General features: G+C 38.6%; 1 protein-coding gene across 3 annotated transcripts in view; it reads left to right on the top strand.

Annotated features, from left to right (window-relative positions):
- kif21a (kinesin family member 21A) overlaps positions 1–27,898 on the top strand; it is a 142,821-nt gene that overhangs the window by 61,871 nt on the left and 53,052 nt on the right. For all 3 annotated transcript variants that reach the window (XM_043713606.1, XM_043713604.1, XM_043713605.1), the window contains exons 8-19: positions 2,613–2,808; positions 8,353–8,542; positions 9,723–9,786; positions 10,213–10,410; positions 10,991–11,072; positions 11,148–11,259; positions 12,662–12,850; positions 13,106–13,305; positions 15,503–15,610; positions 21,423–21,491; positions 24,304–24,521; positions 26,529–26,676. In XM_043713606.1, coding sequence (XP_043569541.1) covers positions 2,613–2,808; positions 8,353–8,542; positions 9,723–9,786; positions 10,213–10,410; positions 10,991–11,072; positions 11,148–11,259; positions 12,662–12,850; positions 13,106–13,305; positions 15,503–15,610; positions 21,423–21,491; positions 24,304–24,521; positions 26,529–26,676 — 1,774 coding nt within the window. The remainder of the gene's footprint in view (positions 1–2,612; positions 2,809–8,352; positions 8,543–9,722; positions 9,787–10,212; positions 10,411–10,990; positions 11,073–11,147; positions 11,260–12,661; positions 12,851–13,105; positions 13,306–15,502; positions 15,611–21,422; positions 21,492–24,303; positions 24,522–26,528; positions 26,677–27,898) is intronic.

The following is a 27,898-nucleotide window of genomic DNA, read 5'->3' as shown; positions in this document are numbered from 1 at the left end:
TCCCTGCCTCCTCAATGCTACCTGCCCCAGTACCTATCTTTATACCATCTGCAAAATTAGCAAGAGTGCCCTCAGTTCCTTCATCGAGATCATTATTGTATAAAGTGAAAAGTTGGGGTTCCAACACTGAGCCTTTCGGAATACCACTTGTCACCAGTTGCCATCCTGAGAAGGATCCTTTTTATCCCCACTCTCTGCTTTCTTCCGGCAAACAACACAATAGGGACATCTACTTCAAACCCACTGATTCCCACAGCTACCTGGACTCCACCTCCTCCCACCCACCCCTCCTGTAAAATGCTATCCCATACTCCCAAATCCTCCACCTCCACCGTATCTGCTCCCAGGAGGAGCAGTTCCACTCCAGGATATTCCAGATGGCTTCCTACTTCAAGGACTGCAATTTCTCCTCCTCCCATGTGGTCAACAATGTCCTCCAGTGCATCTCCTCCACCTCCTGCACCTCCGCCCTTGATCCCCACCCCTCCAACCACAACAAGAATAGAACCCCCACGTCCCCTCCATCCAAGGCCCCAAAGGATCCTTCCACATCCAGCAGAGATTTTCCTGCAAATCCAAACGTGTCGTCTACGGTGTCCGTTGCGCTTGATGTTGTCTCCTCTATGTTGGGAGACAGGATGCAAACTCTCAGAACACTTTAGGGAACATCTCTCGGACACCTGCACCAAACCCTACCGTCCTGTGGCCGACCACTTCAACTCCTCCTCCCACTCTGCCAAGAACATGCATATCCAAGAACACCCCATCTTCCATCTTGGGACCCTCCAACTACACAGCATCAATGTCAATTTCACTAGTTTCCTCAAATCCCCTCTTCACCCCACCTTCCACTCCCTCACCTCATCCCAGATCTAACCCTCCAACTCCGCACCGCCCTCTGGAACTGTCATACTTGTCTCACCTTCCTTCCCACCCATCCGCTCCACTCTCCCCTCCAACCTATCCTCATCAACCCCACCTCCACCTACCTATCGCTTTCCCAGCTACCTTACCCCCCAGCCCCACCCCACATTCCTGATGAATATCTTCTACCCGAACCGTCGATTCTCCTGCTCTTCAAATGCTGCCTTATCTGCTGTGATTTTCCAGCACCACGCATTTCAACTCTGATTTCTCCAGCATCTGCAGTCCTCAATTTCTCTTCGCATTCTGCCAGACAGACAAGCTTCTATCCATGCTAACACCTTGCCTTTAACACATTGGGCCCTTACCATATTCAATAGTGTCCTGTGCAGTACTTTGCCAAAGACCTTCTTGAAGTCCAGTAGATAACATCCATTGGCTCTCCTTGGTCTAACCTGCTTGTTACTTCCTCAAAGAGTTCTAGTGGATTTGTCAGGCATGATTCCCCTTGATAAAACCATGTGACTTTGGCCTATTTTACCATACACCTCCAAGTATTCAGAAATCTCATCCTTCACAATGGATTCTAGGATCTTACCCATGGCTGAGGTTGACAGTTTATTCTGAGTTGAAACATATAAGACCAATCTAACATTACAAAAGTAAAATACTGAAGATGCTGCAAATCTAAAATAGAAATTGCTGAACTACTGGTATTATCTCTGGAGACAAAAAGTCAATTACTATTTTGTCAGAAATAACTAAGTCTCCCCTGTTGTTGATCCGTGATGTTGACATTGATTTTCGCAGTCCACTGGCATTTGACAACCAAGCTTTCCTAAAACTATATTGAGAATCAATTAAATTGGAATAGTTTTTCATTGTTGTCAAGTTACTTGTGGCCTTTACTCGAATTATTCCATAAAACAAATTAACAATATTAGATATAGCAGTTTTTTAAAAGTCCTCTATGCTCATCATGGCACCATTTGGGAAATGGTGCAGATCTTTGCAAAATTGACGATCACCAACTCTGCCTTGCTAAGTGTTAAGTTTGTGTAAGGGACTAGAGAGTAGGATCAGATAATCAGCCAACTGTTTTATAGGTCTCTCAACTTGGCAATTACAAACTTGTACAGCTGCTAAACCAACAAATAAATGTGCCAGGTATTTAGGATATATATTTTCAACTAAGTAAACATTGACACAAATGACAGAATCCATTCAAAACTGACTAATTTGAGCTGCCCAAATGTAGTACATGAGTATTGGGAAAGTTATTTATTCTTTTCTATTTAAGTGACTTGGCACAGTACATTTTCTTTGAGCAAGAAAGTTTGCTTTCTCATTTTAAACCTGCTTGGTTAAGAAAACTCTGTTTCATGCCTTTCTTAACAGCATAGCTGTAATCTGAATTTAGTTCATTGTGCAAATTCTGTCATATAAATAACTTGAGTTTGTAGTTGTTTCTATGTCTTAACATTCTGTGAGGCTACCTACTAGTTGATGGGTAAATTGGAAAATGAAGTGCCTAAATGTTGCCAAGTTAAAGGCAAATTTGTGAATTTGCTGAACTGAGACTCAACATGATGGATGTTTTTTACAGTACGTTAAAATATTATACTTTTTTGTATAGCTTTCAATTACATACTTCAATTGTTCAGGTAACTAAACTGATATAAATACTTCTTAATTGTGACAGTTGACATGTTGCTGTCGTCGTGAACTTCCTAGTTTTCATTTTACAGCCAAACAGTGATGATAGCTTGCGTCAGTCCATCAGATCGTGATTTCATGGAAACTTTGAACACACTGAAATATGCAAATCGTGCGCGGAACATTAAAAATAAAGTGATGGTTAACCAGGACAGAGCAAGTCAGCAAATCAATGTGCTCCGTGGTGAAATAGCACGTCTGCAGATGGAACTTACAGAATACAAAACGGTGAGCTAGTTTGGAAATTGGAAAGAAATTTACCTGTTTGTTTTTATGAAGTATCCTTTAGGCTGCCCAAAGCTGGAGATGATCTTGCTTCAGTCAATATTTCGAGGAACCATGTAAGTTTTGTGGTGCAACATATATATTTTAGTATCACTTAGTTTACGTTTTGAAACAGAGGCATATGTAGGTTTTGGTCTGCCCATGAAGTGTTTTAAACGTTAACTGGAGAGTTACTTATTATGATTTTGTTTTCATTCGGTAAGTTTTAGAAGTGAATAGTTGTGCATTTGGCTTCAGTTAGAACAATCTGGAATTGAGATTTTTCCTCTTTTGGTATATGGGAAATACCTGTAGCTTGAAAAGCTTTTTTAGCTTCAGCAGTTTGCAAAGGTCATAGTGGAAGCTGAATGTATAAAATGCTTTTTTCCTGAAGGAAGATATTGTAGAACTGGTGAGGGATAGATTACCTCAATGTAAAATTAATTTGGAAGTTCCAAACCAGATGAAAGCAACTAAATTAAAATGTAGAATCTCCAAACTAATAACCTCCAGATTACGACCTAACCAACATGCAGGTTGACGAAATGTAAATTAAATTAGAGAGGTAAATGAATGGTTCAAAGTAGTTCATATTCATGGGGTACTAGCACCAGTACTGGGGAATGAGGGAGCTATTCCGTTGGGACAGACTTCTCTTGAATTAGGCTGGGATCTGTGCCCAGGCAAATAGTATAATGAAGGCTGAAGTCAGGGCTTTCAAATAATTAGTGATGGAAAAGGCTGTTCAACTGAAAGGAAGTTTTAAAAACATCAAAAGAAATGAGACAGCAGGGGTGCAGAATAATGAAGAGGCATTTAATAATCCAAATTTCACCAGTTTCCTCATTTCCCCTCCTCCACCTTGTCTCAGTCTAATCCATCGAATTCAGGACCGCCTTCCTAACCTGCAATCTTCTTCCCGACCTCTCCGCCCCCACCCCAGTCTGACCTATCACCCTCACCTTGACCTCTTTCCACCTATCACATTTCCGACACCCCTCCCCCAAGTCCCTCCTCCCTACCTTTTATCTTAGCCTGCTGGACAAACTTTCCTCATTCCTGAAGAAGGGCTTATGCCCGAAACGTCGATTCTCCTGTTCCCTGGATGCTGCCTGACCTGCTGCGCTTTTCCAGCAACACATTTTCAGCTTTAATAATCCAAGTATGACAGGAAGGGGCATCAAGTGTAAGCAGAAAACTGCAGCAGAAATTAGAACCAGCATAAGTAGTGATAGTAAAAAGTTCAAGTTTAACTCTCTCAATCTGAATGAAGTATGTGTAACAAGATGGATAAGTTAACAATACAAATAGAAATCAATGAATATGACATGATGACTAATATTGCACGGTGGGTGATATTGCACTTAGTGGTTAGCACCTGCCTCACAGTGCCAGGGACCTGGCTTTGCTTACACCCTTAGGTGACTGTTTGTTTATGTGGAGTTTGCACATTCTCCCTGTGTTTGCGTGGTTTCCTCCATATTCTCTGGTTTCATCCCACAGTCCAAAGATGTACAAGTTAGGTGGATTGGTCATGCTGAATTGACTATAGTGTTCAGGGATGTGCAGCCTCGGTGGGTTAGGAATGGGAAACGCAAGGTGCAGGAAGCGGGTGAATCTGGAGAGGTGTGGGGGATGCTGTTCGGAGATTTGATGTGGACTCAATGGGCTGAATAGCCTGCTTGCACACTGTAAGGATTCTATGATTACAGAGATGTGATTGCCGGATGACCAAGACTGGGAGATTTTAAGAGTAAGGGCTATTTGGCGTTTCAGGATAGACATTTAAAAAAAAAAGAGGTGATGAAGCTTTATTAATAAAAGAAAGGATCAGAGTGGTGCTCAGTAGTGATCTAGCTATGATAGATCTTGATGTGCCATCAGGTTGGCTGGAAATAAAGAATAACAAAGAAAGGAAATGATGGATGGGAGTCTGTAGACCCCTGAGGAGTTCCCACACTATAGGACAAAATATAAATCAGTAAATGAAGGTATGTAAGAAGGGCTACAGTTGCTATGGATAATTCTAATCTGCATATTGATTCAACAAATCAGATTGGCAAGGGTAATGTGGGAGACCAATTTCATCAAGTGTATCAGGGAATGTTTCTTGCAGCAGTACGCTGCAGAAACTACCCAGGTAGAGGCTATTTTAATCTTGTAATGAAGTTGCATTAATGAGCAATCTCTTGGTCAAGGGTCTTGTGTAATTGATAGCAATCTCAGTATGGTAGCATTTCAAGTTCAGTTTGAGGGTGAGTACCTTGGATCTCAAACCAATGTTCTGAACTGAAATAAGGGAAGGTATAAAGTTATGAAGAAAAGGTTGTCTGAAGTGACCTGCGAAGATAGATTAAGGGGTAGATGGTGGCTCAATGGTTAGCACTGCTGCCTCATAGCACCAGGGACTTTGGTTCAATTCCTGTCACGGTTGACTGTCTGTGTGGGGTTTGCACTTTCTCCCCGTGTCTGCGTGAGTTTCCTCCGGGTGCTCCAGTTTCCTCCCACAATCTAGTGATGTGCAGGTCAGGTGAATTGCCCATGCTAAATTGCCCATAGTGTTAGGTGCAATAGTCAGGGATAAATATCATGTCTGGGTGGGTTACTCTTCGGAGGGTTCGTGTGGACTTGTTGGGCCAAATGGCCTGTTTCCATACTGTAGGGAATTTTATAAAAAATCAGTAGATGTGCAATGGCAGACACTTAAGCTGATATTTCATAACAGTTAGCACAAATTTATTCTGGTCTAAAAAAAGCGCTAAATGAGAGGGATAACTACCTCTGGTTCGTAAGGGTGGTTAAGGAGCAGATCTAATAAAAAACCAAGGAATATAAAAAAGGGAGATTTAATGGAATACCAGAGAAGATATCAGATTCTGCAACCTGAAACAAATGCAATGCTGGAGAATCTCAGCAAATTTGACAGCACCTATGGAGAGAGAATCAGAGTTAATGTTTTGAGTCCAGTATGACTCCTCTTCAGAACTAATAGATATAGTACAGTGCCACGTGAAAGATTGCACAAGGAGCTCTCAAAATATTGGAAGTTAGCATGGATTAGGGATTGATTAACATAGTCAGAATTAATGGGTCTTTTTTGGGTTGGAAAGACATAACTACTGAAATGCCAGAGTGATCAGTTTGACAGCTGCAAATATTTGCTATTTGTGTTAATGAATTGGAGGAGGGGGCAGAGGGTGATGTATCCAAAGTTGCTGGTGACACAAAAGTTGTTGGGGAAGGCATGTTGTCATGATAGCATAAATTTGCCAGGGAATATGGATATAGTTTGAGTGGGTGAGCAATAACTTGGCTGTGTAGAATAATGTGAGGTCGTGCACTTGCATAGGAAGGAACAAAAAACATGCTATTATTTAAATAGGCAGAGACTCTCTCAGAAAAAGTGTAGTATTGCGATCTGAGTATTCTTGTGCATAAAACAGTTAGCATACAGGTTCAGTGAGTAATTAAAAAAGCAAATAGAATTTTGGCCTTCATTGAAAGGGGATTGGAGTTCAAAAAGTTTTTTTTTTTTGCAACTGTACAGGGTTTTGGTGAGGCCATACCTGGAGTGCTGTACAGTTTGGTCCCCATATTTAAGACAAAATATATTAGCAATGAAGGCAGTTCAAAAGAAATTCACCAGGCTGATTCCTGGGATGAAGGGGATTGAAGTATCAATAGCTAAACAGATTCGGCTTTTACTCATCTAAACTCTAATGGATAATCTTACTGACAAAATTCTGGAGGGGCTTGACAGGGTAAGTATTGGGAAGATGTTTCCCTATTGGAATGAATCTCGAGCTAGGGGATAGAGTTCAAACTGAGATGTGAACAAATTCCTTCTCCCATAGGGTATTGAATGCAATACAGAATTTCGGACAAAAACTCAGACTACTTCCCTGAAAGCATTTGAGGAGGAGGTAGATAGATTTTTGAAACATTGGGGAGTTGAGAGTTGTGCAGCCAGGCACGAAAGAGGAGTTGATGCCTGTGATAGAAGAATGGGCCGGGTGCTGGCAGGTGGGACTGTATTGGGTTGGGATATCTGGTCGACATGGACAGGTTGGACCGAAGGGTCTGTTTCCATGCTGTACATCTCTATGACTCTAATTATGATGTTATAGAATGCCAGGTACACTTGAAGTGCCAAATAGCCTACTTTTGTTCCTGTGTCTTCTATGCAAAGGAAAGGAAGTAACAGAATCCTTCTTGAACATGTATAGACTGGGCAATGAAGTGACTTCTACAATGCCATTAGATAGGATGCTCTGATTTGATCCAACAACAATGAAGGAACAATTATATGTATCTAATTTGGAGTGGTGTGTCAGTTTAGCGGGGAAGGTGGAGATTGTTGCATCATATTCATTTGTTCTAGGCACTGGGAATCATGAGATTGAAAGGAACTGACAGATTTGCCTTGGTAGTATGGCACTGCATACATCATCCATGAAACACAATGTCAAGTGGATGCCATAGTTGTTGTTTAAATTGAACAGAAAGCTATTGTGACTGCTTTGCCTTCGATAATGTTGAGGGTTTTTTTTGGTCAAATCTAGACAAATGGAGTGCATTTCATTGCCCTGATAACCATTGGGTGAGACATTGGAGAACTTCAAAGCTTTTCAATAATCTGATGCAGCTTAATTCCTTATTGGACCAATTTAGAGGTCTTTTAAGAGTCAACAACTGGAGTCAAATCTTTTCTAAAGTATGTAAGGGTAATATATTTCTGCCTTGAAAACACTAGTGATCCATTTACATTACTCCAGAAGTCTTCCAGTTTCATTGTCATTTCTAATTGATGCCAATTTTCCAATTCGACACTTCTTTATTAGCTAAGTTTTGATTCTCAAACTTCTGTGGTGGGCTTTGAACTTGCACTTCCTGAATTAGTAGCCCAATGATATAACCAATCTATATGTACAGAGATTGATACATCAACTTCAGTTTCTGCATAAAACCTGTTGGGATATTGTTTGATTGCACAAGACTCGATTGAAGAGTCAGGCTTGGATATTATCATGTTTACAGGCATTGCCTACTCAAAATTCCTGAATTGTGCAACTAAGAGAGATCAACTAAACCTTTTGAACCAGGAAATTTTTGCTTCTACCCTTCCATTGCAGACTCCTGTTCTCTTATGTCCATTATTCCCTCCGAAACAGACTAAATCCTTTATGTCAAATGTGACTCTGGTGTTTGCATTGGCAAGAATGAATAATAGTGTTGAGATATTGGCTTGCATCAATTACTGGCATTATGGTCAATTCTTAAAGAGCAGGATATGCTGGCTGAAATGGTTGCTTTCATACCAATATTATGTAATTCTAATATTTTGAGGTGAAGGAACCATGTTATTGGTGTGGATGGGAAACGTTTTTTTCAGATAAAGTGGTACTGACACCAGACGACTAAGAAGACTGCCATGAGTTTGGTTAAGTTTAACAAACTAGCTGTGAAAGGTACTTAATTGTGACATTTCAGTTTCCGTTTTATTTTTAGGGCAAGAGAATAATAGGAGATGATGGTGTTGAGAGTATCAATGATATGTTCCATGAAAATACTATGCTGCAGACTGAAAACAACAATTTGAGAATGAGGATTAAAGCAATGCAGGAGACCATAGAATCCTTGAGGGCAAGAATAACACAACTGCTCAGTGATCAGGTTCACCAAGTACTTGCCAAATCAGGTAACCTTTGATTTCTTTTAAGCAAAACAACTTTGAGAAACAAGAGTCATTTTGGACTCCACGTTTAAATCTGTTCCTTTCTCTGCAGATGCTGCTGAAACTGCTGGGTTTTTCCAGTACTTTGTGATTTATTTCAGATTTCCAGCATCTGCAGTATTTTTCTTTAGTTGAAACATTAAATTTTGCAGTTTCAAAAATTGGGAAATATTGTTTTTGTCTTAAAGGATCTTAGAGTGTCATTTTACTGAAAGTCATGTTAAACATTCAGTTAATAATTATTACATGTTCACTGGCATAACAGCAAAGCAAATCTTTTCCTTGGACATATTCTGAAACTACTGAATTCAATCATTTAGTCACTAGCATGTGACAGCAATGAAAGCAAGCCTTTCATCTGGTACATTGTAATACCGTTGTGTTGCAAATATTTTTTTTTATTAAGCATTTTCTGTGTAGAGCTCTATAAATGCAGGGAAAAATGGTAAGTGAACTCATCCAGAATTCCACCTTCTAAAGTGAAAGCAAGGAATTTCCTTTTGGGTGATGGTGGGAAGATGTAACACAACACCTGCTCCCATATCAGTGGAGTTTGGCTGTGGAGTTCTTGGACTTTGTGGATATTTCGTATCATGTTACTTCTGATGTGCCTAACAAATCCTACTGTGCTGAAGAAAAACATCTAGCTTTTACCTTAGTCTTGTTAATAGAATAGTCAATCTTACCTTGCATTGATCAATTAGCTGTGTAGGGAACTCTGTAGTAGGAAAATAGTTTTTTTTTAAATGCTCTAGTATTTGTTAAAGTTGGGTGGAGATTCTGGAATTTGACAGAACTAAGATTGAACTTTTGCAATTTAGTCGCATGGATCCTTTGATACAGCTTTCTGAACTTCGATAGAACTCTGGAAGGCAAACCATAATTTGGGGTTGCATGCAAAATTTGGTTTACTGGTGGATTCCTGCTGTCACTCGACACTGAGTGGCGAGACAGACTATGGATCTGATTTAATTAGATTTTAAGAGATTACAGGACTTTTTTTGTTTTGTTCTGAGATTTTTTCCAAATGTATATAATTTTTCCTTTCCTGTGTTTCTAACTTGACCCCTCCTTTCCTGAAATCATGAGTTATATTTGTGCCTTATTAAACTAAACTAACTTCTTAATTCTCCCTAAATTACAGGAGATGGCAATGAAGAGATTAGTGCAATGATTCAGAATTATATCCAAGAAGTTGAAGACCTCCGGTAAATCTGATTTTGTTAAGTAGAAATAAATATGCTATGTTGAATCATGCATTTTGTTTTAAATAACTCAAAAGATAGAGCAAAGAAGTTATTGGAGGTGTTAAAAGGATGAGTGACAATTCACTAAGAAACATTAAGCTCCAGCGTTCCAACAGACTATACACAACTGATTCGAGATTGCTTATTTAATCTCTGTTGATTAATCAAAGAAGAACCATCCAAATAAATGCTTGAAGTTGTTTCTCTTTCCTAAGATAATGCAGTAATATATATTTTGCAGACTTAATTGCCTTCCACATAAGTTGTGCACCTGCACAATTTTGAGTGAGGGTAATTATGCTCTACAGGATGTTTTGTACTGTTTTTATATGATTATCTCAAGCAGATAGTCCCATTCTTATCCTGACATTTCTTATTTATCTTTAGATCAAAACTGTTTGAGAGTGAAGCAATGAATGAAAACCTTCGGCGTAACCTGTCAAGGGCTTCCTCAAGACCGCTTTACCTGAATGGCACCTTCGCTGGCTCTGTTCTTGGCTCAGAAAAAGGAGCAATGGAAGTCTTAGAAATGGCTAAAAAGGACTTGGAAAAACTCAAGAAAAAAGAAAGGAAAAAGAAGAAAAGGTAAGCACAAAATATGGTTCATTCTTCATAAATTGTCTTGATTTTAAGTTATGATTCAGTATTTAAAATAGTGTCAGTTTAATACTGATCATATTTTGTCAAAGCTTTCCACCTTTCATTGAGTACAGGATTAATAGCTTCAACGAAATGTTTCTATTCAGATTCAAGTATATTCAAGACTGAAGTCCTTAAATTGTAATTATGTTTGCATCTACGTGATATATACCCCCCCCCCCCCACATTTTAACTTGCAGCAATTCTTGCAGTTATTATTTTTAATTGTCAAAACATCTCTCTTTCCCCCACAAGCTCCATGGCTGAAAAGTATTATTTTAAAAAGAATAACCGTTTGCAAGATCGCATCCTTCGGATGACAATTATCTTTATATCTAAAGATCAAATAATACAAAAGTTGTATATGAATCAATTATACTTTGTTTTGGCTTTGACATCCAATTTCCACAAAAAATATTGAGTAATTTGCATTGTATGCAAGTTGTATTAACATCAGGATTTGCTTTTGAGGCTAGTGTACAATTTTAAACTATGGAAAAATAATTAGTTCATGATTTTTTAATAGTATCATTAAAGAGGAGAATCCTGAAGGTGAAAGACTAGATGAGAAAAACATTGAGGAAAAAGAAAAGAATGACTTGGAAGAGGTAAGTCTGGTGTAAATATCTTCAGTGATTTGAAGTTGACAGTTCAAGTGTAAATGACTCAAATCACTTTTCAAGGAGGAAGGTCAAGAATGCAGTGACCATGAAGAAGGTGATGAGGATGCTGAAGAGGATGACTTAGAAATAAGTGAAAGTTCGGATGACTCTGACTCTGAGTTAGATGATGAAGGTAATGCCTTTACCATGCATTTTGTTTTATAAAGTAGCACAGTTCGATCTTGGTTTGAGCTAGTCACAATTGGACTTTTGCTCAAGATTCTTGATCCTTAGACTTTCCTTTGAATGCATCAAGCTGAAGTAGTATTTTCAGATGATGCAGACAATTCAGTCAAGATTTTCTTCTTGAGTGCCTTTAGAGGGATTAATTTCATATGCTTTCAGATCCTGAGTGGTTTCAGTTTTGGGTGATCTCATTCTGACATCATTCCTAATTTGGCTCAAACTGATACCACTTCAGCACTGATCTGTCACTGACACCAGGGTTACTTGGATTGTATGAATTCCATTCTCTGTTATCCCCCTGTCCAAATGTTCGATGTACTTTCACTTGAAGTAGTAATTCAACTTCCTCCAGGTAATGCTGTTACATGGGATTCTCTCACTAAATCACAGTGGTTTGAATCAAAACCACAGGCGAGTGTTTTTTTTTCCCCAGTGAAGTAGCAGAATTGAAGTTTTTGTGAGCAGATCTTTTTAAAGCAGAATTGCAAGTGGTTAAAAATGAGAAAATTTCCACGATTTTTGTGTAAAACCTTTGATTGTAAAATCCATGCATTGTCGAATCAAACATTTACATTTCAAAGGTTGAATTGAAATATTTTGTGCAATTTTGAGACATCCAATTTTCATTAAAGTACTGGAAGTCATGGTAAAGATACAAATATTTATTAAGAATATACTAGAATTGGCACATCTAAAGAAAAGTTTTTGAAATTTTCAAATGCTTTAAAAGAGTTCAACAATGTATCATTCCTACGATTGAATTTGTTATAAGAGGATAAATTTAGGATTAATCTATGAGTGAATGAAAAGATTGAGAAATTTCTTTGTGCAAAAAGTTAATTGAAATCATTCTGTGACCCAATATTAAAGCTAAAATAAATACCTCCTGCATTTACATTTCAGAATGAGTGCAAACTTAAAATCTTCAAGGGTATGATGAATAGGAATTTTATTGATGGCTCTAATTCATAATTAGTGGTCACTTTGGTTTGAATAAGTAGAACTAGATTGTTTGTTTATTTTTGATGAGAGTTCTGGGACTGTTTTTTTTTCCACGAGGAAAACATTAGGTTATAGTCCAATAGGTTTATTTGAAAGCACTAGCTTTTGGAATGCCGCTTGTTCATCAACCACTTGATGAAGGAGCAGTGCTCTGAAAGCTAGTGGATCCAAATAAACCTGTTGGACTAAAACCTGGTGTTTTGTGATTTTTAACTTTGTCCACCCCATCCAACACTGGCACCTCCAAGTCATGAGGAAACCATTGATCTTTAATATTAAGCTCATGACAAAATAACTGACAATTTTTCTAACTTTTGATTTCATTTAATTGTACTTTTTTTAAATAGCCACTTTCCAGGCAGATCTGGCTAATATAACCTGTGAAATAGCAATCAAGCAGAAACTAATTGATGAACTGGAAAATAGCCAGCGGCGACTTCAGACACTCAAACAACAGTATGAAGAAAAGTTAATGATGCTGCAAAATAAAATTCGAGACACCCAGCTGGAGAGAGACAGAGTTCTACAAAATCTGGGTATATTTATGAAGCTATCCGTAGTTCGGAAGATGTTTAGAAAGTGTTTTTAAAAATATTTTTATCCTTCCAATATTCTTTTTTCTAATTAGGCAAGTTTAAGTCTCTGTGGTGTCGTCTTGCCTTCAAGCAGGAAAGTAATTAAGTTCATACTTAATAAATTTGTGAAAGTGTGTAATAAATACAGCCAGAATATTCATTATGTAATATTTTTGACATTGAGTTTTATTAAATTCAAAAATGTGGGTATTCTAGGTTCAGTGGAATCTTACTCTGAAGAAAAAGCAAATAAAATTAAATCAGAATATGAAAAGAAACTTCAAGTCATGAATAAAGAATTGCAGAAGTTGCACACCGCCCAAAAGGAACATGCTCGATTGCTAAAAAATCAAGCACAGTATGAAAAACAGTTGAGAAAACTGCAGCAGGAAGTGGGAGAAATGAAGAAAACAAAGGTATTAATTCCATCTTACTAGTGACAACAGTGAAATATATTACAGCATAGATTTTATCAGCTTGGAATCTTGTAAAGAGAACTTGCATTAAAGGAGGTAATTTTAGCTACTAAAGTGCATTCTCTCTTGGTTTATCAGATCAAAAATAGAGCAGCATTGACTTCCTTGGAATGCCAATATCAAGATCAAGTATCTCCACTTAACTGAAAAAGGAGGGTATAGATTAGAAAGATGGGAATGTAATCAAATATAAAATAAGAAATAGCCAACCCGCATATTTAGGCTATGTACTGCATTTGTCCTAGATGGTGAAAGATAAAGTATTTCAAACTACAACTAATTACATCTTGATAGAATGAGCAATTAATAAATTAGGATTTCATTTACTTTATGGATATTGTCAGAAGAATACATAAGAGTACATTTGTTCAGTTGTGTCTGAATTTTAAACTCTTTCTCTCATTCACTGAAAAATGAACTGAAAACCATACCATTTCAAAGCAAGCTCGTAGACTTTCTACAGCAGTTAACGGGTAAACTTGTCTTTCACCATTGTCTCTTCTGTTTTCTTTGGAAAACGCCTAGCCTGTGAGCAGTAAAAAAAAAACTGTGGATGCTGGGGATCTGAAAGAAAAACAGTAATTGCTGGTGAAAACCACGTGGGGAGAAAGTAAAGTTGATGTTTTGAATCTGGTGATTCTTCAACAAAAGTGACAGCAGGGAAAACATTGGGGTGGCGCTGGGGAACGGATAGGTGGAGACAGAGCCGAGAGAGAGAATAAAAGAGTTAGGTAAACTGGGGGGATTATTGATTGTAGACCAGGACAAATGAGAAGATGAATAAGTGCTAATGAGAGCTGAAAGTAGGAGAGAATTGTAGATTGTGCTGAAAGCCTATGTAATACGGTAATAGGCCTGTGAGTGGGTGAGGATAGGTTGGCTGTTCTTAAAAGGAACCCATGTCATATCAGCACCAGGTGATGGGTTAGGTTAAAAACAATGAAAGGACAGATTTGGACTCAAGTTATTGCACTCAGTGTTGAGTCCCAGAGGCTGTAGGATCCCAATGAGATGTTGTACTTCAAGTTTGCGCTGAGACTTGCTGAAATACTGCAGCAAGCCTGCAACAGAAATGTTGGCATGAGAACACATTGGTATGACAGGCAACTGGATGCTTGGGGTCATTTTTACAGGCAGTCTTTGAGTGGTTTGCTTTTGTGGGCCAGTCTAATTTGTCACAGTCTTCATGTGCACAACCTTGGATGTCAATTTGTGTTTCATGTTTATTTGCAGTTCAGCAAAATAAATAAGTTGTAAAATCTGGGTTCAGTGTTGCTATATTATGTGTATAGTTCATGCTCCCTTTTTGATTATTGTCTTATACTTATTATGGACCGGCCTAGATTCCCTTAAAACATTTCAAGGAAGTAGCCCGGACCCTAACTTTTCTAGTTGTTTTAAGCAAGTGTTGAGTGGATACTCAGGGGTGACGCAGCTGGCCCAACCACTTAGTTTTATTTATACATGAACAAAAGAAAACCAAATTTTGAATAACATAATATTTGAAACCCAGTATACTCTATCACAATTTAATAATGCTGTTCCAAATACTTGAAACATACCCATAAACACCTCTCAGCAAATCAAGCACAGTTTCTTGCAGGCGAGAGAGATGTCAAAGATTCAACATGCAACATCATCTGCCATGTAGCTGTTTCTTTGACCAGCAGCCTCAGGGAGGGAAAAAACTGCTTGATCTGAACAGCCAGACTGCTAAAACCAAACCAGATACAAGCTGAGCTGGGAGAACTGGCCACTTCCCATTCTTTGTACAAGTTTTGTTTTAAAATTTGAAAGCTTTTTTACTGAGGCAGTACCTGTTAGCTATAATCAATTTGGCCCTAAAGCCATCCATCCAGATATATTGGAACCTGTGTCATTATGACCCTTGGGGGGGGGAAAAAAATCAAGGGCGATGAAACCTTGTGAACGGAGCAGCATGTGACATACTTTAGAAGCATTATTCTTTTCAGAACAACAGAGCTGCCTCAATTTCTGGGAGTAATTGTTTTACAGAGGTGTCTTAACTAATTACGAGGTAAGCTGTAAATGTTTGCCACCTTGACTAATCACATAAAGATGAGCATAAAAGTGTTGGGGAAAAAAATTACATGATGTTTACGTATTGATTTTGAAGGTTCGTTTAATGAAACAAATGAAGGAAGATCAAGAACGAGCTCGCATGACAGAGTCTAAGAGAAACCGAGAAATTGCTCAGCTGAAAAAAGAGCAGCGCAAACAGGAAGTGAGTATTGAGTTGTTCAAAATGATTGTGTATTGATAGTGCTTTTAGCTTGAACAAGGATGACATTGTAAAGTTATTTTGACTATTATTGTAGAAATTATACTAAATCTTTGATCTTTCACTTTGACATTACAACACTTGCATAGTTTAACATCGCTGAGTAAAGAGGCATGCTGGAAAAGCTTTTTGTCGTGCTCTTGGGGCAATTGTAAGAAAGCCATGTTTCAAAGGGAGCAAGAAATTATACCCTGTGGCAAAAGAGTTACGAGTCTAGCCTGGCTGTGTCTTATGGAAAGTGGATCCAGGAAATCTTCCAAGCTTCTGTTTAATTCAAAAAAAGTGTGCAATGCCTGGTCATAGGCCTTTTTCTTGCGGAGGGCAGATCCCCGTGTGTGAATATTTCAGCTTCTATCAAGTGTAAATGAGCCACATTTTGAACCCAAGTCATGACCCTAAGTTGTTTGATAATGCATTTTCTTCCAGGATGGTTCAGCAAATCCTATTGAATCATGGAAATAGGTTTTAATGTTCACTGATCTATTTAAGTCTTGCACGCATGTGCTTCTCTAGACTCATAACATATCAATTGAAGTGACATTTACTGTCATTCATTAGTTTAATAAATATAAATCCAGTTCTATGACACTAAAATTGCAAGCAGATCTCTTGTAACATTGCTTGAGGCAATGCAAAATATTGATTTTTGTGGTCATCACTGAGTTTGGAGGACCATCGGTTAACAAATGTTGACATTTTTATTTCTATTATTTGGATTTGAGCATCAATGATGAGGCCAGAAATTGTTGCCAATCCCTAATTACCCATTAACTGAGTCGTTTGTGAGGTTACTTTAGGGCAGTTAAATGTCAATAATCTTACTTTGAACCTGGATTGCATGAAACTGAAATTGGTAATGATGGCAAATTGCTTTTCCTCATGGAACCGGAGTGAATCCCACAGGTTTTGATGACAATCAGTGGTGGTTGTCATGGTTACCATTACTGACATTAACTTGAAATTTCAGATTGTTAATTAAATTCAAGTTCTGACACAATAATACTTGAACCAATGCCATTATCCTGAACCACTGAAGTTTTAGTCCAGCAACATTATCAATACTAAAAGACCATAAAAATATTTGCCACCTCAAGCTTGCTCACCTGTTCAATAAAATCACGGATAATCCGACTCCTCTCCTACTACTTCACCATCTCCTATTTGCTCTATATGCTGTGTGTAATCATGAAAAACACAGCTTAAAACTTCCATAAAAGTTGAAAAAGCAGCTCATAACATAAATAGAACAATCAGTAGGCATTTTAATTGAAAACAATTGCAGTCTTGTTCTTAGGTTGATGGATATATTTTGTTTAACACTCTCCACATCACAGCCTATAAGAACATAGGGACAGAATTAGGAGGTTTGAGGTTTCAAACAGACTATGCAATTGAATGGGATCATGGTTGATCCAAAACTCCTCGCATCCACTTTCTTGCCCTTTCCCATAACCTTAATTCCACTACTGATCAAGAATCTATCTATCTCAGCCTTAAATATACACAAGGATTCTACCCCTTCAGCTCTCTGCAGCAAGGAGTTCCAAAGGCACTCAACCCTTTAAGAAAGAAATTCCTCCTCCCCTTGGTCTTAAATTGGCCCCCTTTAGTTCTGAGAGTATACCATCTGGACAGGGACTCTCCCATGAACGAAAACATCCTCCCAGGAATTATCCTGTCAAGCCCTTAATTCTACAAATTTTAATGTGAACACTTCTCATTCTCTAAATTCCGATAGAGTCCCAACCTGCTTAACCTTTGCTCATAAGACCACCATACCGTAGCCATCTACATGAACCTTCTCTGAACTGCTTGCAATCAAATAAGATAGTTCCTTAGACCAAGATTGCTCTCAGTATTCTTTTAATTATGGTCTCATCAACACGTTGTGTGCTTGCAGTAAAACTGTCCGACTCTTATACTGCAATGCTGTTGAAACAAAGGCCAGCATTCCATTAGCCTTTCTGATTACCTGCTGCACCTGTGTGCTCGCTTTCTGTGTTTCATGCTTAAGTGCCCCCAGGTTCCTTTGTGTTGTGGCTTTCTGCAGTTTTGTTCTATTTCAATAATAATCTGCTCTTTTGTTCTCCTTCCAAAGTGAATAACTTGATATTTTCCCACATTGTACTCCATTTGTCAACTTTTCATTTGCCCACGAGAGGCTGTTATCTTATGTCTTAACCTTTTGTGGGTACATTGTCAAATAATTTCTGGAAATCAAAATAGAACACATTTGCTTCTGCTGTATTCACTCTGGTTGGGACTCCCTTCAACTCAAACACTTCAGTTATACACAGTCTCTTGCCTTATAGCTAAATGCTTTGATTCCATATCTCAGTTGGAAATGCATTTTTTTGCATGTAAAATTATGATAAGGTGTTTCTAGTGAGGAACTACATTTTAATCAGTTCTGATGATGGATAAATATGTATTTCAGGAAATTCATCGTAAAATGCAATTTTTATAGGTAGATCTGTCTTGTTATCCATATCTTGCAATTCACATGTTATGAATAGGATTGGCATGCCACAGTTTGGTTTGGCATTTCAGATAAGCTTTGCAGGCAGTCAATATCTGCTCCAGTTTACAAAACAGTACGCACCAATCTAACCCACTCTGTTGTTCAGTTGAAAACTAATCATTGATTGGATCTGTCACAATTGCATTTAGTGATGTGTACAATTTTGATTTATCTGAAAGGTGAGGAACTCTTTGTAAGCTTAGAGTTCTTATTCCTCTAACTGAGTTTTTTGATATGTAATTTGAGCTTCTGTGTTGGTCTAGGAATGCACTTGCAAACTCATTGAAGCAGGATTAGATTTCCATGCTAATGGAAATCATATAGAATGAATATGTTGAACCATCAGCTTAGGTTGAAAATGATTGGCCGTTGATGATTACTCGCATTGCCTTTATCGTTGCCCACATTTGAAATTGTTGGATCTGTTCTGCATCCATCCTATTTAACACAATGATTGTGTCACGCATTCCTAGATCAGCAACAGGCATACATGAAAACAGGATAAAACCTGATAAATGTACTATGCAGAACTAAGACATATAAATAAAATTAATCTATGTGCTATAGAGTGCTAAATGATCATCCACTAACAGATTTGATCAAAACTCTGCAGTCCTGCCTCCTTCAATCATTAATAGTAGTGACTAACTAAGCAAAATGGGAAGAGGAGCTCAATGATAGCAGAGGCCAGCATGTCAGTTCAAAGGTAGAGGCTAAAGCATCAGATGGATCATTCAGGTCAGCCTTTTTTGGAATTCCACATCACAGACCGTCGCATTGAATCAATGATTCGTTCTTGGTGGTTGAGAAACATTAGCCATGCACCAGATACAGCAGACTGCAAGCTCCATAAGCATGCTGGGTGCACTGGATAAACTATTCCAGCAGAACATTAGTATCTAATTGAGAATGGGGAAAATAATCATAGGGATGTTCTGTCTGAAAAAAGTAGCATAAATCCAAATTAGCCAAATACCACTTAAAACTAATCTCAATCAGCAGTGATGAAAAGTTCTAGTCAAAAACATCAAGTGGCACTTACCAATAACCTGCTTATCTAAGCTCAGATTGATTTCCACCAGCTTATTTGACTCCAGAACTGAGTCTTCATTGGAAAAATGGCCACAAAAAAAAAAGTTCGAGGTTTGTTCTTTCATATCAAGGCAGTATTTGACTAATTGCAGCAGTAGATGGTCAGACGCTGAAAATTCCGTGGTGTGATCAAATTCCCAAAGCTTTGTTATGACCAATGAAGGCACAAATCAGTGGTGTGATGGAACACTCCTCACTTATCTGGATTGGAACATCTCTGATAACACTGAAGAAGCACAATTGTATCTGAGGAAAAATAGGGTGCTGAATGGACAACTTGTCCATCATCTTCCCCATCAGAGGCATAACATCACTGCAATGTGTGCCACCAAGATTTATGACAAAGCTTTGATGTATTGTGGCAACAGCAACTCCCATATCCATATCCATAATCACAACCACCCAGAAGGACAAAGGCAGCAAGCATACAAGACTACCAATTCCTGCAAGTTCCCTTTCAAGTGACACATCATTCTGTTTTGGAAACAGCATCTTTTCTTCATTCATTGCTGGGCTAAAAAAATGTTAATCAGGGATTTCCAAACCGCAGAAGAAGCTGCACTGTGAAGACATCTTAATGTGGTCTCTCTTATCAATAGAGTTATGGACTGATTCATGTGCGATATGTCAGTTGATCAGAACAAGATGAAGAGTGGTTTTCTTTATGTTGGTGGTACTTATCACATGAAAATTCTTATCAGTAAACAGCTAAAGGGAATTTTGAATGAAATTAACAGTGTGTAGATTTAGCTAAAAGTTGAGTGGTCTGTGTGATGGAATGCTGTTTCATATGATGTGCAATTAGTCGATAAATCATTAGAAGTTAACTTGTGCAAGAAACTCAATCTCCTGTAAGATTAGAGATGTCCATTCTATTATTTCATTTAATGTTAAAATTATTTTCTCAATAAATGAAAGCAATTACAAAGCCAAGAAATCACCCCTATAACTATTCTCTCTATTCTAAGGATACTCGACAAATTTGAGTTTAACATAACTTGCTAAACAAAATAGGTCCATCTTCATTAAAATGCAGAACATTCCCATTCATAAGAGATTTGTAACTTTTATGAGCATTGTGAATGTGTTTTGAGCCTTCTGGGTGTGCTGAGTCAAATGCAAACTGACAGGCAACTTTTATCAAATCAATCAAACTTCACAATTTCCAACCATGACACACAGCTCAGATTTGACCAAGTCCTTTGTGACACTGTCAATATTTATTTGGCCTCATTTACTGTGCACTTCCTTTCTTGTTCTGGATGTCATTTCTTGAGCAGTTGTATGTTGCTATCATAGTATTGGTTGTTTCATTTTTGCATCCACACTCTCTTCCCTGCATTCCCAAAAAGTAAAAACAAAGTAGTTTCAAAAAATAAAAAAAAAGCTACAAATATGTACAATCACAGCAAATACTCAGTAAAATATTTTGGATTAGAGTGGTACTGGAAAAGCACAGCAGGTCAGGCAGCATCCGAGGAGCAGGAAAATTGGCGTTTCAGGCAAAAGCCCTTCTTCAGGAATGACTCTGATCTCCAGCATCTGCAGTCCTCACTTTCGCCTAAAATATTTTGGATGTCTGTGGTGCATACCAAGACACTAATGTAACTAAAACAGTGCAAAATATCAAAATATATGCATGTGTCAGCTACAGCTCTGTAGCTAGAAGGCTCAGGTTCAAGTCCTTAACAAAATAAAATCAAACTTGACACTGCAATGAAGTAGTGAGCATGTGCTACAATGTCAGATAACATCTTTCAGATGGCATCTTTGTGACTGGCCCTATCCATTCTTTCAAGTGATTTGTAAAAGGTTCCATTGCACTGTTTCAAAGAAGAGCAGTATGTTGCAAATACTAATCAACAGTACAAAATTAGATGACCTAGTCATCATTGCATTGCTCTTTGTAGGAGCTGTGTAAAATACCTGCAGTTTGAATTTTGCTGTCGTTATTGCATTTCAGAAATACCTCATGGCTATAAAGATGTTCATTGGTCATGTAAACCTTTATTTGAAACCAGTTAGGATCTGTTTTACTTTACGAGGCAAGGCACTATTGTAGCTAATTCTGCTTTTTGTTTGGAATGGAGGTTTGTTTCCCATTTCATGCTTAATTTAAGTTTGTTTTTCTTCTCTACTCAGCATCAAATGAAACTTTTGGAAGCTAAAAAGCGACAGCAAGAAATAATTCTACGACGAAAAACTGAAGAGGTGAGGAATTGTTAATTAATTGTGCTTGTGTATTTCAAAGCAAAATGACACTGATTTTGTAGTCCTTACTACTTTTGGAGCTGATGGCCATTTCTAGAATGTTATGTGCCATTTAAACTTGATAATCCAGAATTTACTGTCAGTAGAGAGTGCACTGTTGGAGTTACTGCAGAATAAAATCACCTTGGTCATTTAACTGACAGGAATTTGCTAATGGTTAGCAGAGAGTCTCACTGTGCAACTTTTGGAAAAGGTTATGATGTGTCTGGGATTTTAATGATATGCTAAGTCTGTATTAACAGATGAAAAGATTTTTAGCCCTGAAACTTGATTTGTGGAATGTCTGATTTCTCCACGCTACTTTGAATATTTAAGTTTAGGATTTTTCGGCTTCTTCCTTTTACTTTGTTTATAGATACCAATTGTTTGTTTGCTTTGTAAAATTTACAAAACATGAAAATTCATCAGTGCATTTCACAAACTGGCTTTCTGAGAGTGAGAATCTTTTGTTGTGGTTGGTTGGTTTATCCTGCTTTATACAAACATAGAAAATCAGAGCAGGAGTAGGCCATTTGGCGCTTTTGAGCCTGTTTTGCCATTCATTATGACCATGGCTAATCATCCACTTCAATAGCCTCTTCCTACTTTTCCCCCATTTCCTTTGATCCATTTACAAAGTGCGATATCTAACCTTTCCTTAAAATCATAAAATATTTGGCCTCAACTGCTTTCTGTTCAAAGTTTGTGAGAAGACTTGTAGCTCGGTTGCTCATTGTTGTGGTTCTGTTCGCCGAGCTGGGAATTTGTTTTCAGACGTTTCGTCCCCTGTCTAGGTGACATCCTCAGTGCTTGGGAGCCTCCTGTGAAACGCTTCTGTGTTGTTTCCTCCGGCATTTATAGTGGTTTTTCTCTGCTGCTTCTGATTGTCAGTTCCAGCTGCCCGCTGCAGTGACCGGTATATTGGGTCCAGGTCGATGTGTGTGTTGATAGAATCTGTGGATGAGTGCCATGCCTGTAGGAATTCCCTGGCTGTTCTCTGTTTGGCTTGTCCTATAATAGTAGTGTTGTCCTAGTTGAACTCATGTTGCCTGTCATCTGCGTGTGTGGCTACTAAGGATAGCTGGTCATGTCGTTTCGTGGCTAGTTGGTGTTCATGGATATGGATCGTTAGCTGTCTTCCTGTTTGTCCTATGTAGTGCTTTCTGTGGTTGCAAATTCCATATCCTCCTCATTCTCTGAGAAGAAATCACCCCTCGTCTCAGTCCTAAATGTAACCTGAGACTGTGACCCATAGTTCTCGAATGCCTCACTATCAGGAAGCATCCTTCCTGCATCCACCCTGTTCAGTTTGGTTATCGGTTTTTGAGTTTCTGAGAATTCCTTCATTCTTCAAAGCTCCAATGGATATAACCTGAACCGATTCAACCTTGCCCTCCGTCCTGCCATCCCAGGATTGAGTCTGGTCAACCTTCGTTACATTCCCTCCTAAAACAAGAACATCATTCCTCAAATAAGGAGACCGAAACAGCACACATTATTCCAGGTGTGGTCTCACTCAGGCCCCAAGACATTCCTGCTCCTGTGCTTGCATCCTCTAATTATGAAGGCCAACATACTTTGCCTCCTTCACCGCCTGCTCTTCCTATGTTCTCTCATTCAGCAACTGATGTGCCAGGGCACCCAGGTGCACATTTCCCTCTTTCAATTTCTAGCCTTCCAGCTTTTTTTGCTGCAAAATTGAATTACATCACATGTCTGTGTTTATACTGCATTCACCATGCATTTCCCACTCTCTCAACTTGTCCAAATCACCCAATATTTCTGTATCCTCATCATAGCTCAACATCCCACCCAACTTCGTGTCATCTACAAAGCTGGGAGTTATGACGTTTCGTTCCCTTAATTAAATCATTGATAAAAATTGTGACCAGCTGAGGTCCTGGTACTGATTCCTATGGTATCCCACTAGTCACTGCCTGCCATTCTAGAGAAAACTCATATTCCTGATCTTTGTTTCCTGTCTGCTAACCAGTTTTCTATGCAACTCAATACACTGCCCCAATCTTGTGCGCTTCAATTTACTCATTAATGTTTTCAAGTGGGACTTTATCAAAAGTCTTCTGAAAGTCCAAATAAATTACAGCTATGGCTCCCTCTCATCAACTCTACTGGCTGCATCCTTAAAGAATTCCAGTAGATTTGTCAAGCATGATTTCTCTTTCATAAATCCATGATGACTCTGTCTGATCCTGCTTTTCCAAGTTTTTAATAGAGAGGTTGCATTAGTTGTACTCCAACTTTCAATCTTCAGTTTTCTTTTAAAATGTGTATTTTTGTAAAAAATTTATTGACCAGGTCAATGATGAGCAGCAAAAATGTTTAGAGGAATCACTAAAATAATTTCAGACTTGGGACTAAGTTGTGAAGAAAGATGCAATGAAATAATTTTATTTCTGGAGGAAATGCTATTGTGTAGATGTAATATGTAATGTATATGGAATATGATGCAGTCTTCAAACTAACGTCAGATTAAGTAATAGGAGTGAGTAAGCTCAAACTTGAAAAATTCACAACCCTGTTAGTCATGTGCAATGCCTTTTGTTAGTGTAAATGGCCACATTGTCTGTATTGAATTGTTTTCTGTTGCAATGTTTGTTAGAAGTTGAAGTGGTTTCCACTTAAGTCATGCCTTCTATTTGTTTGCTTTCACTTGGATAATTATGGTTTTGTTTGTGGCAAAAATGTTTAAAATCTGTTTTTGAAGTTGCATGTAATATCTTATGCTCGAAGTGTGCAATACTTTTACCTTTAGGTTACAGCCCTTCGAAAACTATCAAAGCCCATGTCTGATAAAGTAGCTGGACGAGTGAGTCGTAAATTGAGCTTACCAGATCCTGTTTCAGAGTCACCATCTCACATGAGTATTTATGAGCATGATCGGTCAACTGCTAACTTCACTGGCCCACAGAAAGGGAGAACTTTAACTTCTCGGACTGTACCTACTTCAACAGACAAAACAAATGGGATCAGGTACTTTTTAGTTTTATTTCCAGCCTTTAGACTTTCTAAGTGCAGAACACCTAATGGGTGAATAACAGTGTGTTAATATTCACAACTTTGTTTTCATTGCTAGAGTTCCCAAATTGTTTAATGTATCTTGTGATAATGTGAACAGACCAGAAATATTCTGATTTTAATTCCTGGTCTGTGCTAATCAGTTTGTACATTGGCTATATTGCCCTGAGCTTAGGGGAGTGGAATCATTCTGGATTCTCTTTGCAGGTTTCTATCTAGCAGAATTCTTGGGCGAATGTTGGACCAGATTTTACTGATCTCCTTTTAGTGAAATGTCAGGATCCCATTGACAGCACAAAATGATGAAGCAATTAATGTGTCTTTGACTCTGTATTTGAGAAACAAATATTGGTCAGAACTAGCAGAAGTGATATAGGGTGGACATCATGTCTGAAGCCATTGTGAAGGAGTTTTGCAGGATCAGATCAAAAGTGGGAAAAGCGGAATTGGTTCCCAGGTTGATGGAGAGGAGAGGCAGGTTATGTTTAGAGCAGGGTAAAGGGGGTAGCAGGTTCAGAGCAGGGGTAAGGTGGTCATTCGCTGGAGATGGGGAAGGGAGGTGGGGAGAGTGCAGGGGAAAATTAAGGGGGAGTTGGGATTACCAGCAGCAAGGTAAAGAAGATCAGTTCAGAATCTGGGGAGTAGTAGTGGGTTCCCAGTGAGGTTAAAAAGGAGGAGCATGCTTGGACTGGGATGGGAGTGTTGGGTCTGGAGTGGGGGGAGGAGGCAAAGTGGGGATAGAGTCTGGTTGGGGGGGTGTTTCGGAAAGGGAGGAGGAGGAGAATGTAGTCAGGAAAGCTATGTATTTAATAGCTTACTTTGTCCTCAGTAACTCTTTACTTTCACTGGAACATTCCAATTTAAATTCAGACTTTCAGGCGGTTCCCAGTCGGGGAGTTGCCCAACATAAATTTCCACTCCCCATACGATTCCTTTTGGAGTCTGGTTAGACAGGGGGTTCCAAAGGCTTCCCATTTGCAACTCCCATTTATTCTCGATTAGTAACTGGTTGACATTTAGAAAATCTGAGCCAGTACATTTTTCTAATTTACAGCAATTTAGAAACAGTCACATTAAAGGTAGAAGAAAACAAATGTATCCCCTACTCTTCTCAAACTTCGCTTTGCTTCTAGTAATTGGATTTCTTAACAGACAAAGCTGTTGGTTTACTGTGAAAGCAGGATTTAGCTGACAAAAGTGTAAAGCTAATTAGCACAAAGTTGGAAACTTGTTAGTATTAATATTTACCCTTCTCACTGCCCTGAAACACATGTACAGATACACATCCATTTATACTAGGACGGGGGTGTGGCGAAACATTTGATTTGTCTCTTCAGTGATTCACTTTGTGAAACATTTCCACTAATGTTTTGGTTATGGTTAGTTCTTAAAGGCAAAATGGATGAGGTGTGGAATGTCAAAATGGCTGTCATGTGTAGACCGGTATCAATAAACATGAGCAGTTGTCTCTGGGAACTTTGCAAACACAGCTTCCTGAGGATTTCAGGAGCTTGCGAGGAAATCTTGAGAATTTTTCCGGTGACTCTTCGAGAGGGCAGTCAGATTTCACACTGGATTTACAACAAGGGCTCTTCTAACAACAGGAGAGCTACGTTCAGAATCTCCTTTCCCTTCAGCAGGCTTGTCACCAGCTGCTCCAAACAATATGGATAACACACACTGAAACCTGATGGTCATAAGCCCAGCCAAGTGGCTTCCTCAGAAAAGGAGCGTTTCTCACAAGAAATGTGACTACAAAACAATACCTTGTTCAAAAAAAAGTTTAAATGCTTTTTGTTTAATCTCTTTTTTTTAACATGTCCATGTATTCATAATCCTTCAAACTCAAGTCCATGAAAGTTATTAAATACGAAGCCTCTCTAACACTCAATTTTAAATGCCTTCGTACATAATATCATATGAAATTGGTTGATGTAACAATTCAAATCTGACCAATTGCAGAAAGAAGTACCAGAGGAAGTTTACAAATAGATATACGTCAAGAGCAGCAAGAATGAAGTGGCAGTCACTTGAACGTAGAGTTACTGAAATCATCATGCAAAGGATGACTATTGCCAACATGGAAGCGGATATGAATCGACTGCTCACGGTAAGACCAATCTCCCCTCAACTTGAAAAATAGAAATTGAAATAACTTTATTCCTTCAAATACAATCTGGTTGCATACGAGGTTCACTGGTGCTGTGGTTATTATCTTCTCAAGATTTGTTTGTATATCTATTTAGCTATACTCCTGAATCATAATTGACAGGGTTTTTTCGTTTGAAGGCAACATGGGGAATCTGGAACTCTGGAGAGGCAGAAGCCCTGATGACATTGAAGAACGATTTAGATGTGGACTTGCAATACCAAGGCTGTGGGCCAAGTGCTGGGGAAATGGGGTTAGAGAATAGTGAGGGAGTTGTTTTTGACTAGCATGGACACGATGGGCTAATGGGCTTTTTTCTATGCTGTAGACCTTTCTGGCTCTGAATGTAGATTTAAGCTGGTCCTAGCTCTCTTGTGACTTCAGACCCGACGAGACGTGCGTAAGCATCTCAGCTGTTCAGGAATGCTCTAAGAGGAGCCATAATGTAATCGTAGCTTGTGTCTGAGCTAGAAGCCTCAGTGTGGAGCTCGTCAATGAATCTTGGCTGACTTGGTTGATTTCCAAGCATCTCACCAATGCAAGAAACCAAAAGTATGTGAACTTGATTCCCATACATATTTTTATTCTTTTTATCTTGATTTTCGGAGTCCTTTATTTATTTAAGAAGAATGATACGGGAAATGGGAACTTAAACAGAGAAAACACGAGGGTCAAAAAGGGGACAGCAAAAAGATAGGTATAAAGCAGAATTTGAAAGTCGAATGAGACAAGGGTGAGAAACTAATGGGTCACTGTGCAGTTCATATCAATTCATATTTTTCCCTTCACTTCAATGGGAGTTAAAAGTCAACAGTTCTCATTGAGTTACAGACAGGGAATATGATTTTTCACTGCTGTTCCTCCACTTTCATTGCTTTGACATTGTCTTTATATGGAATACAGGGAGAACTAGCCATTTGGATACTGAACTGGCTCGAAGGTAGGAGACAGAGGGTGGTGTTGGTGGAGGGTTGCTTTTTGGACTAGAGGCCTGTGACCAACGGTGTGTCACAAGGATCGGTGCTGGGTCCACTGCTTTTCGTCATTTGTATAAATGGTTCAGATGTGAACATAGGTGTGGTTAGTAAGTTTGCAGATGACACCAAAATTGGAGGTAAACTGGACAGCGAAGAAGGTTACCTTGGATTACAATGGGACATTGATCAGATGGGCCAGTGGGTCG

This window comes from Chiloscyllium plagiosum, chromosome 23, assembly GCF_004010195.1.
Source record: "Chiloscyllium plagiosum isolate BGI_BamShark_2017 chromosome 23, ASM401019v2, whole genome shotgun sequence".
Lineage (NCBI taxonomy): Eukaryota > Metazoa > Chordata > Chondrichthyes > Orectolobiformes > Hemiscylliidae > Chiloscyllium > Chiloscyllium plagiosum.
Note: the sequence above shows the minus strand (reverse complement) of the source record. Positions and strands in the feature narration are given on the sequence as shown.